This window comes from Micromys minutus, assembly GCF_963924665.1.
Source record: "Micromys minutus genome assembly, chromosome: 10".
Classification (NCBI taxonomy): domain Eukaryota; kingdom Metazoa; phylum Chordata; class Mammalia; order Rodentia; family Muridae; genus Micromys; species Micromys minutus.
The window spans coordinates 54,308,052-54,325,391 of record NC_137979.1 but is presented as its reverse complement, the minus strand read 5'-3'; the positions used below and the strand labels follow the sequence as shown (position 1 = coordinate 54,325,391).

Below are 17,340 nucleotides of genomic sequence, written 5' to 3'. Positions count from 1 at the left end.
CCCTCATTTTGTATTAAAATCTTTATTAAATATGAGCTCTCCATATTTCCTATGTTATCTGGTTTTGATACTAACACTGGCCACACAGCATAATGTGATGTTTTTATCTGTTGAAAAGACTGAGGTCATTATTACTTCTCCCTTAACTGCTTCATTAGATGTACCAGATAAGCTGTCTAGGACTAGAGTTTCTCTAGTGGAAGATTTTTAGCTTCAAGTTCACTGCCTTTAATAGCTGTAGAACTATTCAAATTTCTTGTTTTAGTGGGTTTGGGTTAGTGAAGGACTCTGCCCCTTTTATCTACAGTCAAATTTATGCCCACACAGTTAGTTATCTGCAGTAATTCCTCACTTGACTGAACATCTGTAGATTCTGTAGTCTATCTTCCTTTTCAGTACTAATATTAGCAAACTTATTATTTTGCTGTTGTTATTCTTAGCTTGGTTAAATGCTTGTTGACATTATTCATCATTTAAAGATCCAGCTGTTAGTTTCATTTATTTATTCTAATGCTTTTGTGTTCAACTTCACGCTTCTATTTTAATCCTTTCTATTTCCTTCATCTGCTTGCTTTGGGTTAACTTGCCCTCTTTGCTCTAGTTTCTTTAGACAATGTGACGATTTAGTACTTTGTTATTTGCCCTTATTCTGCTTTCATGGTTTTCTTTCTTTCAATATTTTTATAGCAATGTGTCTACACATGAATAATCTTTGCATCTGGACTTCATAGAAAGTTACTAGATATTATGAATGTTATCTCTTTGTATGTCTTGTATATTTTCTTGAGAAGCATATATTTTACAATGTAACAACTACAGATGCCAATTCCTCTGTCCAGAAGTAGTTACTTAGTTACTTAGTTACACAGTTACTTACCTGTGTAGTTAGTAGCTTAGTCAGACTATGTGTGTAATTTATTTCCCTCACATTGTGAAGACTTAGTGTTACTCTTCAGTAGGAACGACATTGGTCATACACATAACTGTCTTTGGATAACAATGATTTTAGTGAGTCTATCTCTATTTGAGTATTTCCATGCTTTGATTCTGTTAACTGTATATATATCTACTTCAGTTTAACATCAAAGTCTCCGGTTTCTTAGGCCTGCTCAGGCTTGATCTTCTCTATACTGTTTTTGGTATACTTAGTCCTTGATGAGAACTGATCTCACAGCTCTGGCCTGCCTGGCCCCTGGACTAGACCTGGACCATTATATGGGCACTGTGCAGATATGCTACTCTGTTCTTCTCAGCTTGCCTCCCTTGGAGTGAAATCTGCCCTCTGAATGGGGTTGAGAGAAGAAAGGCAGCCCACACCCCATCTCTCAGCAACATTTACCAGAAGCTTAACCCTTTCAACTCAGACTTCAAAGGGCTACTAAATGTTGACAGAATGCCATTCCCTAGGACATACAGTATCTCTTGACTGTAATTGAAGAGAAAGAACTCCTGTCTTCTGGTCACACCCAGTAAGGCTGGCACTTGCATAAAGCTGAGCTAGAGGACAGGGGAGAAATAAAGTCATGGCCCAAGTGCCACAGAGTTTTGCTATATTTGTTTTCTTGAATAAGTGTGCAATCATTCATTCTGTGTCCTTAGGATGATTTCCAGATATTCTTAATATTTTTATCAACTGTGTTTGCTTAGTTAGAGAGCATGTCTGTACAGCTTCTAATGCTGCTAATTCAAGGGCTAAGACTCCTCTACCTTATTTCTGTCCTAAGTATTCCTTGCTATAAATTTTCCTTAATGATCTACTTTAGCTGGATTACAAAAATTCTGTGTCTTTTAAAATTAAGTTAAAATGTTTTCGAATTACTTCTGGATTGCTCAGGAATGTGCTGCTTAATTGTCAAATATTTGTGAAATTTCCAAATATGCTGTTGCTTTTAAGACATAGAACAATATAGTACAGGTTGGCTTCAAACTCATAATCTAGTTGAGGATGATCTTGAACTCCTAATCCTGCAGTGCTGGCACTGTAGGTATGTACTACCATACACAGTTTTATGCTTTTCTGATAACTACACCCAGATGTGCCCAAGAAGATAGAGATTCTCTCTGTTCTCTCAATTTCCAATCAAGCTGTGTGGATGCTAGTCAACAACTCTGGCCACTGCATGATCCTAGACCATTTCATTTCTTGTGCTGATCTCTAGTTTGATTTCTTTATCTGAGAGGTTGTGTATAGAATCATCATAGTCGGTTGAAAGGCTTGAAATGTTGAGAAGAGTGGTGCGTTTTTCAGGGGACAACTGCCAGACGTTAGAGCCACATATAAACCCCAGCAGCCCCTCTGTGGAAGACAGTCCTGATGTCAGTTCTATTGCCTAAGTCACTACAAAGCTAGCATGGAGGTACCATCCAGGGACAATACCAGAGAGAGTTTGCATTGTAATTCAAGTCTCTAAAATTTCGCTATGAGAATTCTGAGTGTATTCCTAATAAAGATACCTTAGAGTAAGGCCAGGACTTGTTTTATATGAATTCTCTTCCCCTTCATTGCAGATACCCCACACATTAGCACTGAGCATTTCGTTCTCAGTCTCACAGGACAGAATGCTGAGCTCCCTCAAACTTGTGTCACCTAGAGTATCACACAGCTCCATTGCCTGAGCACTCTCAAAGCCAAGTGATGAGAGAAAATACAAAGGAAATAGATATAACTTGCATCAGAGAATTCTTTTTGTAACACAGGCACCTTGCCAGGTTTCTTTTGACACACAGGCCCAATCTGCTGCCACTGTGACACAACACTGTTTTAAATTGGGCTAGATGAGGAATAGGGTTAGGAAAAGAAAGAAGAAAAAGGAAGCAAGCAAACAAACAAGAAAGATGGGTTCCTCTGTGGGATTTTGCAACCTAGGCCTGCCACAAAATTCCCCAATTTTGCCTACCCTGGAGTCAAAGAAAAAAATAATTCTACAGACTGACACCTGGGCCCCTCTAGCAGCAAACCCTGTGGCTGCCTCAGCCTCACCTGGGTCCCTCTCCCAGCAGCCAGCTTTGTTGACTTTTCAGCATCCCAGGTGGCTGCGCTCCTCAGCCTATTGAGAGTTTTCATTTACAGGAGCTAAGCCACAAGAGGTTTATATCATTGTGGAATAAAACAGAAGTTTATACTCACTTTTAAAAGAAATTAACGTTAATTTCTCAAATAAAACATTGAAGACAGTTTCACATCCCAAATGTAGGTTTTAAAAATACTATAAACACTGTCATGGCTGTGTTTGCCTTTATGAGTAGTAAATAATTAATATAAAAATTAGAAAACATAAAATGTTTTAAAACATTTAAAACAATAAAACAATAATATTTTTCCATGTAAAAGGAATCTTAATACCGTGAGTACATATTTCCTGATAGTTTAAACGTTCAGAGAATTTCTTACTAAAATGTTAACATTTTGCAGTTTTAGTAAGCACTATCCCAGCTCAGGGAGCTCTGGGAACAGTGCCAGCACTGCCTGATTCCGTCCTTCTGTGAGATGGCTGGAGGGACATACAGACAAACCCTAAAAGAAATAGGAGAAAACAGGAAAGAGAACAACAAAACTCTGAATAAATGGCCTCAAATATTATCAACTCAACTCCAAAGTAGGCATAACTAATGAATTTTAAGATGGAAATTGATCTTCCTACAAAGAAATACTTTTCTTTTAAACTGACAGTAGTAACCACGATTTTCCTGCTGCAATTCAAGACCTTTATGCTGTGGAAGTTTTTGGTACTGTCAGTATAGTACCTTCCTCGTGCCCTTCTAGCTGTGGGAGCAGGAGAGGAACGGAGAGTGCCTGCTACATCCTAGTATCATAGTAGCTGCCACTGCTTCCTAACTCCTCTTATATTGCCACTCCTCTTATAAAAGAAAATTCACAAAACACTCTAGAAACCCATAAGTCAGTATTTATTGGTGCTAGCGAGATGCTTCAGCAATTAAGAGCACTGGCTTTCAGAGGACTTGGGTTCGATTCCCAGCACTGACAGGGCAGATCAAAACCACCTACAACGATGAAGCAGCTTGCTTTATCCCACTTTACCTGTGTTTCTACATCTGGTTTATTTGGCTGCTATTGCTCTGTGGCAATGGAGGAAATACTTAAGAATCCAAGCCTAATTTAAAGAATCAGCATCAACTTCAATAAGGATATACATAAAATAAATGATAAAGTAAAAAAAAAAATAAGTTAAAGATCTGGGCAAAAAAATAATTGACAGCAAGAACAAGAAATCAGAAAAAAGATATGAACTCTGAAAGAAAAATATAGAAATAAAAGGGTCAATATAAAATCAAAGAGAACTCCATAGAGCACCACCAACATACTGACCAGACAGAAGAAGAAATGTCAAGAATTTAAGATAAGGTTATTGAAACATTATATTCATATAAAAATAAAAGAGAAAACCTAAACATTAATGAGCAAAACTGAACAAAACTGAAGGTTAAAAGGTAAAACTCTCACTACTACATAAAAAAAACTAACAAAATCAGAAAGGAAAGTGGAGACATAACAACTGAAACTGAAGAAATACAAGAAATCATCAGATCATACTACAAAAGCCTATACTCCACAAAGTTGGAAAATCTGGAGGAAACGGATGAATTCCTAGACAGATACAAGATCCTAATGTTAAACCAGGACCAAGTAAACAATCTAAATAATCCCATAACACCTAAAGAAATAGAAGAAGTCATCAAAACCCTCCCAACCAAAAAAAGCCCAGGTCCACACGGGTTCAGTGCAAAATTTTATCAAAAATTTATTGACGATATAACACAAATATTCTCCAAACTATTCCACAAGATAGAATCAGATGGAATACCACCTAACTCATTTTTTGAAGGTACAATTACCCTCCTTCCTAAACCACACAAAGACCCTACAAGGAAAGAGAACTTCAGACCAATCTCACTTATGAACATTGATGCAAAAATACTCAACAAAATCCTTGCAAACCGAATCCAAGAACACATCAAAACGATCATTCACCATGACCAAGTAGGCTTCATCCCTGGGATGAAGGCATGGTTTAATATAAGGAAATCCATCAATGTAATCCACCATATAAACAAACTCAAAGAACAGAATCACATGGTCATATCTCTAGATGATGAGAAAGCATTTGACAAAATTCAACACCCCTTCATGTTAAAAGTCCTGGAAAGAACAGGAATCCAAGGACCATACCTAAACATAATAAAAGCAATATACAGCAAACCAACAGCCAACATCAAACTTAATGGCGAGAAACTTGAAGCAATCCCACTAAAATCAGGGACTCAACAAGGCTGCCCACTCTCCCCCTACCTATTCAACATAGTACTGGAAGTCCTGGCTTGAGCAACCAGACAGCAAAAGGAGATCAAGGGGATACATATCAGAAAGAAAGAAGTAAAAACATCACTATTTGCAGATGCCATGATAGTGTACTTAAGTGACCCCACATATTCCACCAGAGAACTCCTACAGCTGATAAACAAGTTCAGCAAAGTGGCTGGATACAAAATTAACTCAAACAAATCAGTAGCCTTCCTATATTCAAAGGACAAACATGTGGAGAAAGAAATTAGGGAAAAGATACCCTTCACAATAGTCACAAAAACTATGAAATACCTTGGTGTGACTCTAACTAAGCAAGTAAAGGACCTGTTCGACAAGAACTTCAAACCTCTAAAGAAGGAAATCAAGGAAGAGCTCAGAAAATGGAAAGATCTCCCATGCTCATGGATTGGAAGGATCAACATTTTAAAAATGGCCATCCTACCAAAAGCAATCTACAGATTCAATGCAATCCTTATCAAAATTCCAGCCCAGTTCTTCATTGAGTTGGAAAGATCAATGTGCAATTTCATGTGGAATAACAAAAGACCTAGAATAGCGAAATCCATCCTCAACAACAAAAAAAAAATCTGCGGGAATCACTATCCCTGACCTCAAGCTATATTACAAGGCAATTGTGCTGAAAACTGCATGGTACTGGTACAGAAATAGGCACGTGGATCAATGGAATAGAATAGAAGATCCAGAAATGAGCCCTCACGTATATGGTCACCTGATTTTTGACAAAGGAGCAGTAAACATTCAATGGAAAAAAGACAGCCTATTCAACAAATGGTGCTGGTCCAACTGGCACTCAGCATGCAAAAGAATGAAAATAGACCCTTTCTTATCTCCTTGTACAAAGCTCAAGTGTAAGTGGATCAAAGATCTCTACATTAAACCAGATACACTGAAACTATTAGATGAGAAAGTAGGGAAAACCTTAGAACACATAGGCACAGGAGAAAATTTTCTGAACAAAACACCAATGGCTCAAGCACTAAGGTCAAAGATTAACAAAGGGGACTTAATGAGATTGCAAAGTTTCTGTAAGGCTAAGGACATTGTCAAGAAAACAAAACGGCAGCCAACAAAATAGAAAAAGATCTTTACCAACTCCACACCAGATAGAGGCCTAATATTTAAGGTATACAAAGAACTCAAAAAGCTAGACACCAGAGAATCAAACAGCCCTGTTAAAAAATGGGGTACAGAGCTAAACAAAACGTTCTCAATTGAGGAATATCGAATGGTTGAGAAATATCTAAGGAAGTGTTTGACATCCTTAGCCATCAGGGAAATGAAAAATCAAAACAACCCTGAGATTCCACCTCACACCAGTCAGATTGGCCAAGATCCAAAACTCAGATGACAGCAGATGCTGGCGAGGATGTGGAGAAAGAGGAACACTTCTCCACTGTTGGTGGGGTTGTTAACTGATACAACCACTCTGGAAATCAGTCTGGCGATTCCTCAGACAATTGGACATAGTACTACCTGAAGATCCAGCTATTCCACTTCTGCGCATATACCCCAGAGACACTCCAATATACAACAAAGATACATGTACCACAATGTTCATAGCAGCTCTATTTATAATAGCCAGAAGCTGGAAAGAACCCAGATGTCCTTCAGAAGATGAATGGATACAAAAATTGTGGTACATTTACACAATGGAGTACTACTCAGCCATCAGAAACAATGACTTAACCAAATTCTTAAGAAAATGTTTTCATCTAGAGAATATCATCCTGAGTGAGATAACCCAGTCACAAAAGAACAGACAGAATATGCAGTCACTGATAGTGGGATGCTAACCCCAGAGGCTCAGACTACCCCAGAAACAACTCACAGACTGTGTAAAGCTCAAGAAAAAAACAAAACAAAACAAAACAAAACAAAAAAAAAACTAAACATCATGCTCAATCCTTACACACCAAGAAAATGTTGACTAATTCCGGGTTACACCCTGTTTTACATGTACTTTTTGTTCATTGTAACTAGTAAGGCCTCAATGCAGAGTATCAAACCTTAAAAAAAAGAAAAAAAAAAGTCAAGCACTGACACAATTGTATTTGTATACATTTATGCAAAAATGTTTAAAATTTTTTCTTTTATCTTTGTTTTTTAAAATAAAGTTTTAAAAAAGTCTCCACTTGAAGTGCATACTACAAATATTAACATGTTACTGATAGAAAGAGAGTATATTTTGAGGGGAAAAAAGGTACTCAACAGATTCTAGAATATCAGCTTCATCAGAAGGAAGACACTGGCAGAAGAAAGAATGTACCTTCACCTCACAGCACTGACCAACTCGAGAGGATGAAGATGGAGAAAGCAAAACCAAGCAGGCATTCACAGATGAACCAGAAATCAACACGAACCCCAAGCTTTACATTAAACCCCACAGTTCATCCCACTATGAACAAAAGATACAGGTCAGCCTGGTTAATGTATGTGCATTTCAAGTGTGTACGACAGTATGGTCTTTCAATTTTATATAATATGTAAATCTGTCAACTAATAAAACAGTAAAACACATTCTGAAGCAAGACTAGTTTTAAAGCATTACATCAAAATATTTTAGGTATCTTAAATTTTTCTTATATGAAATATTTAATCCTTGTAATAGTTAAATAATCAGGAAAAGGCACTAAGAAACGTACATCAGCAGGTCTGACTAGCTCAGGGCAAAGGAAAGGTTAAAGGAAAAGTACCAGGGCTATCTGTGCTCTTTGATGTTGCTCTCTGGCAGAGGCCTCTGTCCTGTAGGGCTTCCTGTGCTCTGCTCCCATGCTGGACAGGACTTCCCTCCAACAGCAACATCCCCTGTACTGTCTCACAGGAAATGCTTTCCTTTGAGCTTCACTGATACCTGCCTGTCAGTCGGACTCCTCTCCTCTCTGTTACGCAGACTACTTCTCAGAAGAGCAGGAGATCCACATCACTGTCACTTCCTACCCAGTTCATTCCATCACCCAGACACCCTCCTCTCTCCTCTCTGAAAAATACAACTACTCTTGCATCTTGGCAACACCTCCAATACACTGAGTCCACAATAGGCCTGCAGCCCTTGAATTCCATGAGGTCCAACTCTCTAATTCTGCAATTAACCTTACCATTTCTTTAGATACTGAGAAAGCATTTGACAAAATTCAACACCCCTTAATGTTAAAAGACTTGGAAAGAGCAGGGATCCAAAGCCCATATGTAAACATAGTAAAAGCAATATACAGCAAACCAACAGCCAACATCAAACTAAGTGGTGAGAAACATGAAGCAATCCCACTAAAATCAGGGACTCGACAAGGCCTCCCACTCTCCCCCTACCTATTCAACATAGTACTGGAAGTCTTGGCCGGAGCAATTAGACAGCAAAAGGAAATCAAAGGGATACAAATTGGAAAGGAAGAAGTAAAAACATCACTATTTGCAGATGACATGATAGTGTACTTAAGTGACCCCAAAATTCCACTAGAGAACTTTTACAGCTGATAAACAACTTCATCAAACTGGCTGGATATAAAATTAACTCAAATAAATCAGCAGCCTTCCTCTACTCAAAGGATAAACATGCTGAGAAAGAAATTAGGGAAAAGACACCCTTCCCAATAGTCACAAAGAATATAAAATACCTTGGTGTGACCCTAACCAAACAAGTGAAGGATCTGTATAACAAGAACTTCAAAGCTCTGAAGAAGGAATTTGAAGAAGACCTCAGAAGGTAGAAAGATCTCCCATGCTCATGAATTGGAAGGATCAACATAGTAAAAATGGCCATCTTGCCTAAAGCAATCTACAGGTTCAATGCAATCCCTATCAAAATTCTAACTCAATTCATGAAAGAGTCAGAGAGAGTAATTTGAAAATTCATTTGGAATAATAAAAAACTCAGAATAGCAAAAACCATTCACAACAATATAAAAACTTCTGGGGGAATTACCATCCCTGACCTCAAGCTATATTACAGATCAGTTGTGATAAAAACTGCTTGATACTGGCACAGAGACAGGCAGATAGATCAATGTAATAGAATTCAAGACCCAGAAATGGACCCACACACCTATGGTCACTTGATCTTTGACAAAGGAGCTAAAAATATTCAAAGGAAAAAGAACAGCCTCTTCAACAAATGGTGCTGGTTCAACTGGCAGTCAGCAATGCAGAAAAATACAAATTGATCTTCTCTTATCTCCTTGTAAAAAGGAGATGATGATGTGGTTTTTTTCTTTGAGTTTGTCTATATAGTGGATTACGTTGATAGGTTTCCATATATTGAACCATCCTTGCACCCCTGGAATGAATCCTACTTGATCATGGCGAATGACCATTTTGATGTGTTCTTGGATTCAGTTTGCAAGAATTTTATTGAGTATTTTTGGATCAGTGTTCGTGAGGGAAATTGGTCTGAAGTTTTCTTTCGTTGTAGGGCCTTTGTGTGGTTAGGAAATAGCATAATTGTGGCTTTGGAGAATGGGTTGGATAGTGTTCCTTCTGTTTCTATTTTGTGGAACACTTTGGAGAGTATTAGTATTAGATCTTCTATGAAGATCTGATAGAATTCAGCACTAAACCCATCTATCTGGTCCTGGGTTTTTTTTTTTTTTTTTTTTTTTTTTTTTTTGTTGTTGTTGTTGTTGTTGTTGTTTGTTTTGGTTTGGTTTGGTTTGGTTGGGAGGCTTTTAATGACTGCTTCTATTTCTTTAGGGGTTATGGAGCTGTTTAGATAGTTTATCTGATCCTCATTCAACTTTGGTACCTGATATCTATCTAGAAATTTGTCCATTTCCTCTAGATTTTCCAGTTTTGTTGAGTCTAGGCTTTTTAGTAGGATCTGATGATTTCTTGAATTTCTTCAGTTTCTGTTGTTATGTCTCCCCTTTCAGTTCTGATTTTGTTAATTTGGATACTCTCTCTGTGCCCTCTAATTAGTCTGGCTAAGGGTTTGTGGATCTTGATTTTCCCAAAGAACCAGCTCCAGTTTTGTTAATTCTTTGGATAGTTCTTTTTGTTTCTATTTGGTTGATTTTAGCTCTGAGTTTATTTCCTGCCATCTACTCTTGGGTATTTTTGCTTCTTTTTGTTCTAGAGCTTTCAGGTGTGTATGCTCTCTCCAGTTTCTTTTTGGAGGCACTCAGAGCTATGAGTTTTCCTCTTAGTACTGCTTTCATTGTGTCCCATAAATTTGGATATGTTGCACCTTCATTTTTGTTGAATTCTAAAAAGTCTTTGATTTCTTTATTTGTTGCTTGACCAAGCTATCATTGAGTAGAGCACTGTTCAGCTTCTGTATTTGGGCTTTTTATTCTTTTTGTTATTGAAGACCAGCCTTAGTCCATGGTGATCTGATAGGATGCATGGGATTATTTAGATGTTCTTATATCTGTTGAAGCCTATTTTGTGACTGACTATATAGTCAATTTTAGAGAAAGTGCTGTGAGGTGCTGAGAAGAAGGTATATTCTTTTGTTTTAGGATGAAATATTCTATAGATATCTGTTAAATCCATTTGGTTCATGACTCCTGTTAGTTTCACTGTGTCTCTGTTCATTTTCTGTTTTCACGATCTGTCCATTGATGAGTGTGGGGTGCTGAAGTCTCCCACTATTATTGTGTGTGGTATAATATATACTTTGAGCTTTAGTAAAGTTTCTTTTATGAATATGGGTGCCCTTGTATTTAGAGCATAAATGCTCAGGATTGAGAGTTCATCTTGATAGATTTTCCTCTGATGAGTAAGAAGTGTCCTTCCTTATCTTTTTTAATGACTTTTGGTTGAAAATCTATTTTATTTGATATTGGGATCGCTACTGTAGCTTGTTTTTTGGAATCATTTTCTTGGAACGTTTTCCTTTTTTTTTCCTTCCCAACTTTTTACTCTGAGGTAGTACCTCTCTTTGTTGAGATGAGCTTCCGGTATACAGCAAAATGTTGGGTCCTGTTTACATAGTCAGTCTGATAGTCTATGTCTTTTTATTGGGGAATTGAGTCCATTGATGTTAAGAGATATTAAGGAATAATGATTGTTGTTACCTGTTATTTTTGTTGTTAGAGGTAGAATTATGCTTATGTGCCTTTCTTATTTTGGTTTTCTTGCAAAAGGATTATTTTCTTGCTTTTCTTAGGGTGTAACTTCCCTCCTTGTGTTGAAGTTTTCCATCTATTATCCTTTGTAGGGCTGGATTTTTGGACAGATACTGTGTAAATTTGGTCCTGTCCTGGAATATCTTGGTTTCTCCATCTATATTGAGAGTTTTGCTGGATAGAGTAACCTGGGATAGCATTTGTGTTCTCTTAGGGTCTCTAAGACGCCTGTCCAGGATCTTCTTGCATTCATAGATTCTGTTGAGAATTCTGGTGTGATTCTGATCTGTCTGCCTTTATATGTTACTTGTCCTTTTTCCCTTACTGCTTTTTAGAATACTTTCTTTGTTTTGAACATTTGGTGTTTTGACTATTATGTGTCAGGAGGAATTTCTTTTTTGGTCCAATCTATTTGGAGTTCGATAGGCTTCTTGTATGTTCATGGTCATCTCAATCTTAAGGTCATAGAAGTTTTCTCTATAATTTTGTTGAAGATATTTACTGGGCCTTTCATTTGGGAGTTTTTTGCTCTCTTCTACCCCTATTATCCTTAGGTTTGGTCTTCTCATTGTGTGCTAGATTTCCTAGATGTTTTGGGTTAGGAGCTTTTTAATTTTTACATTTTCTCTGACTGTTGTGTCAATGCTTTCTATGTTATCTTCTGCCCCTGAGATTCTCTCTTCCATCTCTTGTATTCTGTTGGCAATGCTTGCATCTGTGACTCCTGACCTCCTTCCTAGGTTTCTATCTCCAGGTTTGTCTCTTTATGTTTTCTTTATTATTTCCATTTCTGTTTTTAGATCCTGGATGGTTCTGTTCTATTCCTTCATCTGTTTGCTTGTGTTTTCCTGTGTTTCTCTAAGGGCTTGTACTTCTTTTTCTATGTTCTTCTGTATTTCTTTAAGGGAGTTATTCATTTGCTTGTTGAGGCCCTCTATTATCAGCATGAGGCACGATTTTAAGTCCAAATCTTGTTTTTTCTTGTGTGTTGGGATATTATTGCTTGGTGTGGTAGGAGAGCTGGGTTCTGATGTTGCCAGTTTGTCTTGGTTTCTGTTACTTAGATTCTTGCACTTGCCTCTTGCCATCTTCTTAATGTTGATGTTTGTTGATCTTATTGTCTCTGAGTGGAGTTTTTTTTCTTGTATGTCTGTGGGCCATGGCCTCCAGAGGGAGATTGGTCCTTGCTGTTCAGCTCTCTATGGGCAGGTTGTGAGTTCTGATGGCAATGGGCCGGCTCTAGCTCTGGGTGCAGATGGAGGCCTGAAAGGCACAGACCCAAGCAGAAGCATGATACCTGCATCCTGAGAGTTCCTGACGGGCTCTCCCCAGACAATCAGTGGAGAGAGGGCTTAACCTCACCCATAGGCTCAACGGGAGGGAGCACTTGTGAGTCTCCCCTGGGCGCTCAGCTCCTTGCGGGCAGGCTGTGAGTCCTGATGGCAGTGTCCCTGATCTGCCTGTGGCTCTGGGCAGAGATGGAGGCCAGACCAGTCTGATCCCATACTGCACTGCAATCCCAGCACCCCAAGAGTTCCCAGAGGTCATCCCCAGACACTCAGTGAAAAAAGAGCGCGGGCTCACCCATGAGCTCAGTGGAGACAGCACTCCTGAGTCCCCCCTGGACACTCAGTTCTCAGCGGGCAAGCTGCGAGTCCTGATGACAGTGTGCCTGATCTGCCTGTGGCTCCCAACAATGTCAATCATTATGTTAACACTTTGAGATGATTTTATTCCTCTGATTTTCATATTTTTAATATATCAAATTCTTTTTTATTCTTACAGTGCCAAGATATAAATTCTAAAGTGGCATAAAGCATAATGAACATCATTTGAATGTTGTCCTCAAAAATTAATGTCCTCAAAACAAATGAACTTCATATATGATAAATAGAATTTGGAGAGAGAGAAAAACCTTCTGGGTCTTACTGTCGCCTGATGTCAGAGAATGAGGCTCCCCAGCCAGTGTGGCAGGACACACCTTTATCTCAACACTAGATATCAGAGGCAGAAAAGTTACCCAGGATTCCAAAGCTACACGAGACTCTGTCTCAAAAAGCAAATGCAAAGAGTGAAATTCTCAGATGTACAGCAAATGAAATCCAGCCCACAAATCCTAACTACTACTTAGAAACATAAGTTCACACAACCAGTGTGGTTCATTTATACTAGCAGCCTTCTTTCATAGCTATTGCTGCCTTAAATTCCTCCTGCCCACCTAGCCAAACACTTCTACCCTGTGAGGAGCGCCATAGGGGAAAAGAATGCTAAGGGGTGCTCCGAAGCCATCTGTCTCACGGGAACACCCAGTAGTCGATAATCTGGCATGGCATGTAGGTGGCTTTTTAAAGTGGCATGGGCACCTACTGAGCTGTGCACAACCTCTCACCACAACCAGTCTCTCTGACTTGCAGCTGACACAGAGAAACTTTCTATTCTATACCCACAGTAGCTGCCAAGAGCTCCAGTTTGCCTTGCCTGTTCGTGCCGAGCTCCTTTTCCCTCTCTGACTCCAACTGATCAATCATCCTCACAGTTCTTCTGTGTCCATTTTTAAATTCTTTTATCTACAAAACCAAGAACCTGTAAAAAAAAATCTATGTCCTTAGTGACATTTGTACATGAAAATCTTTGCCTATCATTCATGAAGTTCCCTTGAGGTTTGTTTGTTGGTTTTACTCTATATGACTTTCTTCATGTTCTTATTCCTTTCTTGCCCCTCTACGACTGCACATTCACAAGCCTTACAACATCATGAAAAACAAAGCACTTGTAAAATGATTCCATATTAGTATAGCACTGAAAAGTTACCACAGAAGTAATATCATAGACATTCTAATTTTTTATTCACCTCTTTAAAAACAAAACAGAAGTAAGTTGGGTTATTTAATTTAAATAAAGCTGTGCTACTGTGCCCGCAGTGCCCTTGTGCATCTTGTTTGATTGCACCTCTTGCTTGGGTCATAAGAGTGACACTCAGTGATTAGCCTGCACTATCTAGTAAAGTATGTACACGTTTGACATTCACACAATGATGAAATCACCTGATAACACCACATAGAACATAGGATGTGCCCCTGTTGTTAAGTGACACATGAGCCACTCTACTTTCCATATTATTTAGTTTGGCAGTTTGTAATATGTCACCATTAATTATTATTTAGCTATTTTATGTGCTTGACTGATTCCATCAACAAGAAAATTGGCTCTCCAAGAACAGGGACCATTTTACATTTGGTTGGAATGTTTCCTTATTTAAAGTTATTCTTTCTCATACTTAAAGTTCTTTCAGAGCCAAAACAATAATAAATGTTTAATATCCAATATTCACTGAATAGAATTAAGTTACTTAATATATTTTCTAAATGCAATGTGACTCTACCATATTGATATGCACATAAAATAAGTACTGGTTTTTACCCCAAGATTCCAACTGTTCAGGCGAACTTCAATGTCACTGTCATCCAAAGAAATAGGAGACTTTTTTGATTGAACTTCCTGAAATACAAATAAAGAAGAAATGGCGAAAATGGGGACACAATGGGAGAAACAAAGGAGAAAAGGAAGAAGGAAAAGGGAGGAAGTAGGAGGAAGAGGAGAAAACAACACAAAATATAAGTCATTTAAAGTGATGAAAGTTGTGTGTACTTGTTTGGTAATGTGGATTGACCTCAGAGGAAAGGACCATGTTCCCACTAAGCTAGAGTCTTGATTCTAATTAATGACTGCTTATTATGGACGCCTTAACAATATATTCACAAAGAGGCTAGATTTCAAAAAAAAATCAAAAGAATATTTTGGAAATTAACCCAGACTTTTCTCTTTAAGTTCTTCTACAAGAAGTTGTAATTGTGGTGTACCACAGGAGCTTGAAAGTAGGGAGAGAACTTGAAAAGATGAATTATTTACTCTCCTTAAAATTAGTTAACAGGAAAGTTTTATGTTGATGTCAAAAAAGCTCTTTCTTCTTAAATTAATTCTCATTCATACACTGTATAAAAAGAGAAATGAACTCAGGACTCACATCATAAAAATGCAATTATGGTGACTCTTTACTGTCCTCCTGCATAATTCATAAAGTGTTACACATTTATCAATCAAATTAAAACTAATCAATTAAATAGCCTCTGAGCAAGGCAGAGAAATAACCAAAAGCTTTGGTCAAGCTACGTAAAAGACAGCTGTTTTACAGACCTGGAGCTTTCTTCTGAGACAGGCTCTATTGGCAGAGCATGCCTTTGCTTCTGACATATCTCATTGTTAAACACTGAGTGAGTGGCTCTACCTCTAATCATTTACACTGAAACACGGGATGCAAAACAAACCACTGTTCTGCATATTCTACTGACTTCCCCTAGTTTCTTTTCAACAAAATGTAAGAAGGTCCTATTATTTCTAGCCTTAACAACTTGGGATGACTTTACTGGTGGTCCCTTGCCTTATGTATGCCTTCTTTCTGAACACATGGTTTTCCTTATAACTCAAAATCACATACCCAAGGCAGCCAGCACTAGGTAAAAATGACTGTATATATGAATACTTTCTCTCCTTATACAGCTCCTTCAAATCAGGCTACAGTAAGCACACTGATACAAAAGGCATTTATCTGAATATATAAATCATTTATCTTTATCAAAAAACAGTCTTTCCTCCAACACTGTAAATTAATTCACTTTTTAATTTTATGATCACTGGGGATCTAATCACTCAATTAAAGTACTGAGTAAAGGAGACTAAATAATGAAAAACAGGATGTTTCAGAGTTATTCTTTGACACTCAAGAAAAATGATGGGCTGACCAGCGCAGTTCAGCATCGGTGAACAAGTAGAATCACACCATTCTTTTTGACATCCATAAGATTTGACATCCAAAACTTTCACACTTGTTTGTTTGCTTGTTTGTATTGAGATAATGTTTCTCTATGTAGCTCTGGCTGTCCTATAACTTTCTCCATAGACCAGGCTGACCTCAAACTCACAGAGATCCACCTGCCACTGCCTCCCGAGTGCTGGGATTAAGACATTTGCCACCACCACCACCACACAACCTCACTCTTCATTTTTTAAACTTCAGACTTTTATATAGTAGTTAGAACTTTAACAAATGGTGGGATTCTTTTTAAAACAAAGAAAAAACAGAAGTAAAACCTAATCTTACACAGATCTTTGAAGTAATGTGTTGTCTGTCTTCTCTATAAGTTGGACTCACGGAATGGGACCTCATTCGGAGCTTTCCAGTGTCCTGTTCTCTATTAAAGAGACCAAAAGAGTAACAGTTAAACTGTGAAAAAAATCAGAGGACAGAGAATACCCAAACGTAGGATTGCCTAATTTCTCCCTTTATAAATGAGATGACAGTTCATAGTAATTATGATTCCCTCAACAGAAAGAAAACATAAATAATAAGATTTGTACTTATCATACCTTATTTCATTTATATTAAATCATAAATAAAATGTCACATAAAAGTCAGATACTTCCTTACAAACAAATGCTGTGGGACTCTAACTACATGTATTTAAATAACCTCTCTTCCTTTCCCTTTCCCCAGTGTTAAGAGAAAACGAAGTATACATTCTTAAAGAAGCATTGTCTTCTGATCAGCACGTTTTGTTACATTCAAGATGAAACCTTAGAATATATAAAATGACAAAACTTCCTAACTGCTTAAAGTTTCAATTAATTTGAAACTAAGTTAGAATCCACAGGACAAAGAAACTGTGTTGATTTTAAAACAAATCCTGTTAGTTCAGGTAAAATGCCTTAAGTCTAGGAACTAGGGAGATGGCTCAGTGGTTAAGCAATCAGACTCCTATTCCAAGTTCAATTCCCAGAACCCACGTGGCAGCTTACAACCACCTATAATTCCAGTTCCCAGGAATCTGCTGCTTTCCTCTGGCCTCCATGAACACCAGAATACACTTGCTACACAGACAT

General features: G+C 37.9%; 1 protein-coding gene across 1 annotated transcript in view; it reads right to left on the bottom strand.

Moving 5' to 3' along the window:
* Nucleotides 1-17,340, bottom strand: part of CEP112 (centrosomal protein 112) — a gene marked incomplete at its 5' end in the record, with an annotated part of 392,261 nt that overhangs the window by 333,385 nt on the left and 41,536 nt on the right. The window contains 2 exons of the mRNA XM_080924200.1: nt 14,824-14,901; nt 16,562-16,652. Coding sequence (XP_080780326.1) covers nt 14,824-14,901; nt 16,562-16,652 — 169 coding nt within the window. The remainder of the gene's footprint in view (nt 1-14,823; nt 14,902-16,561; nt 16,653-17,340) is intronic.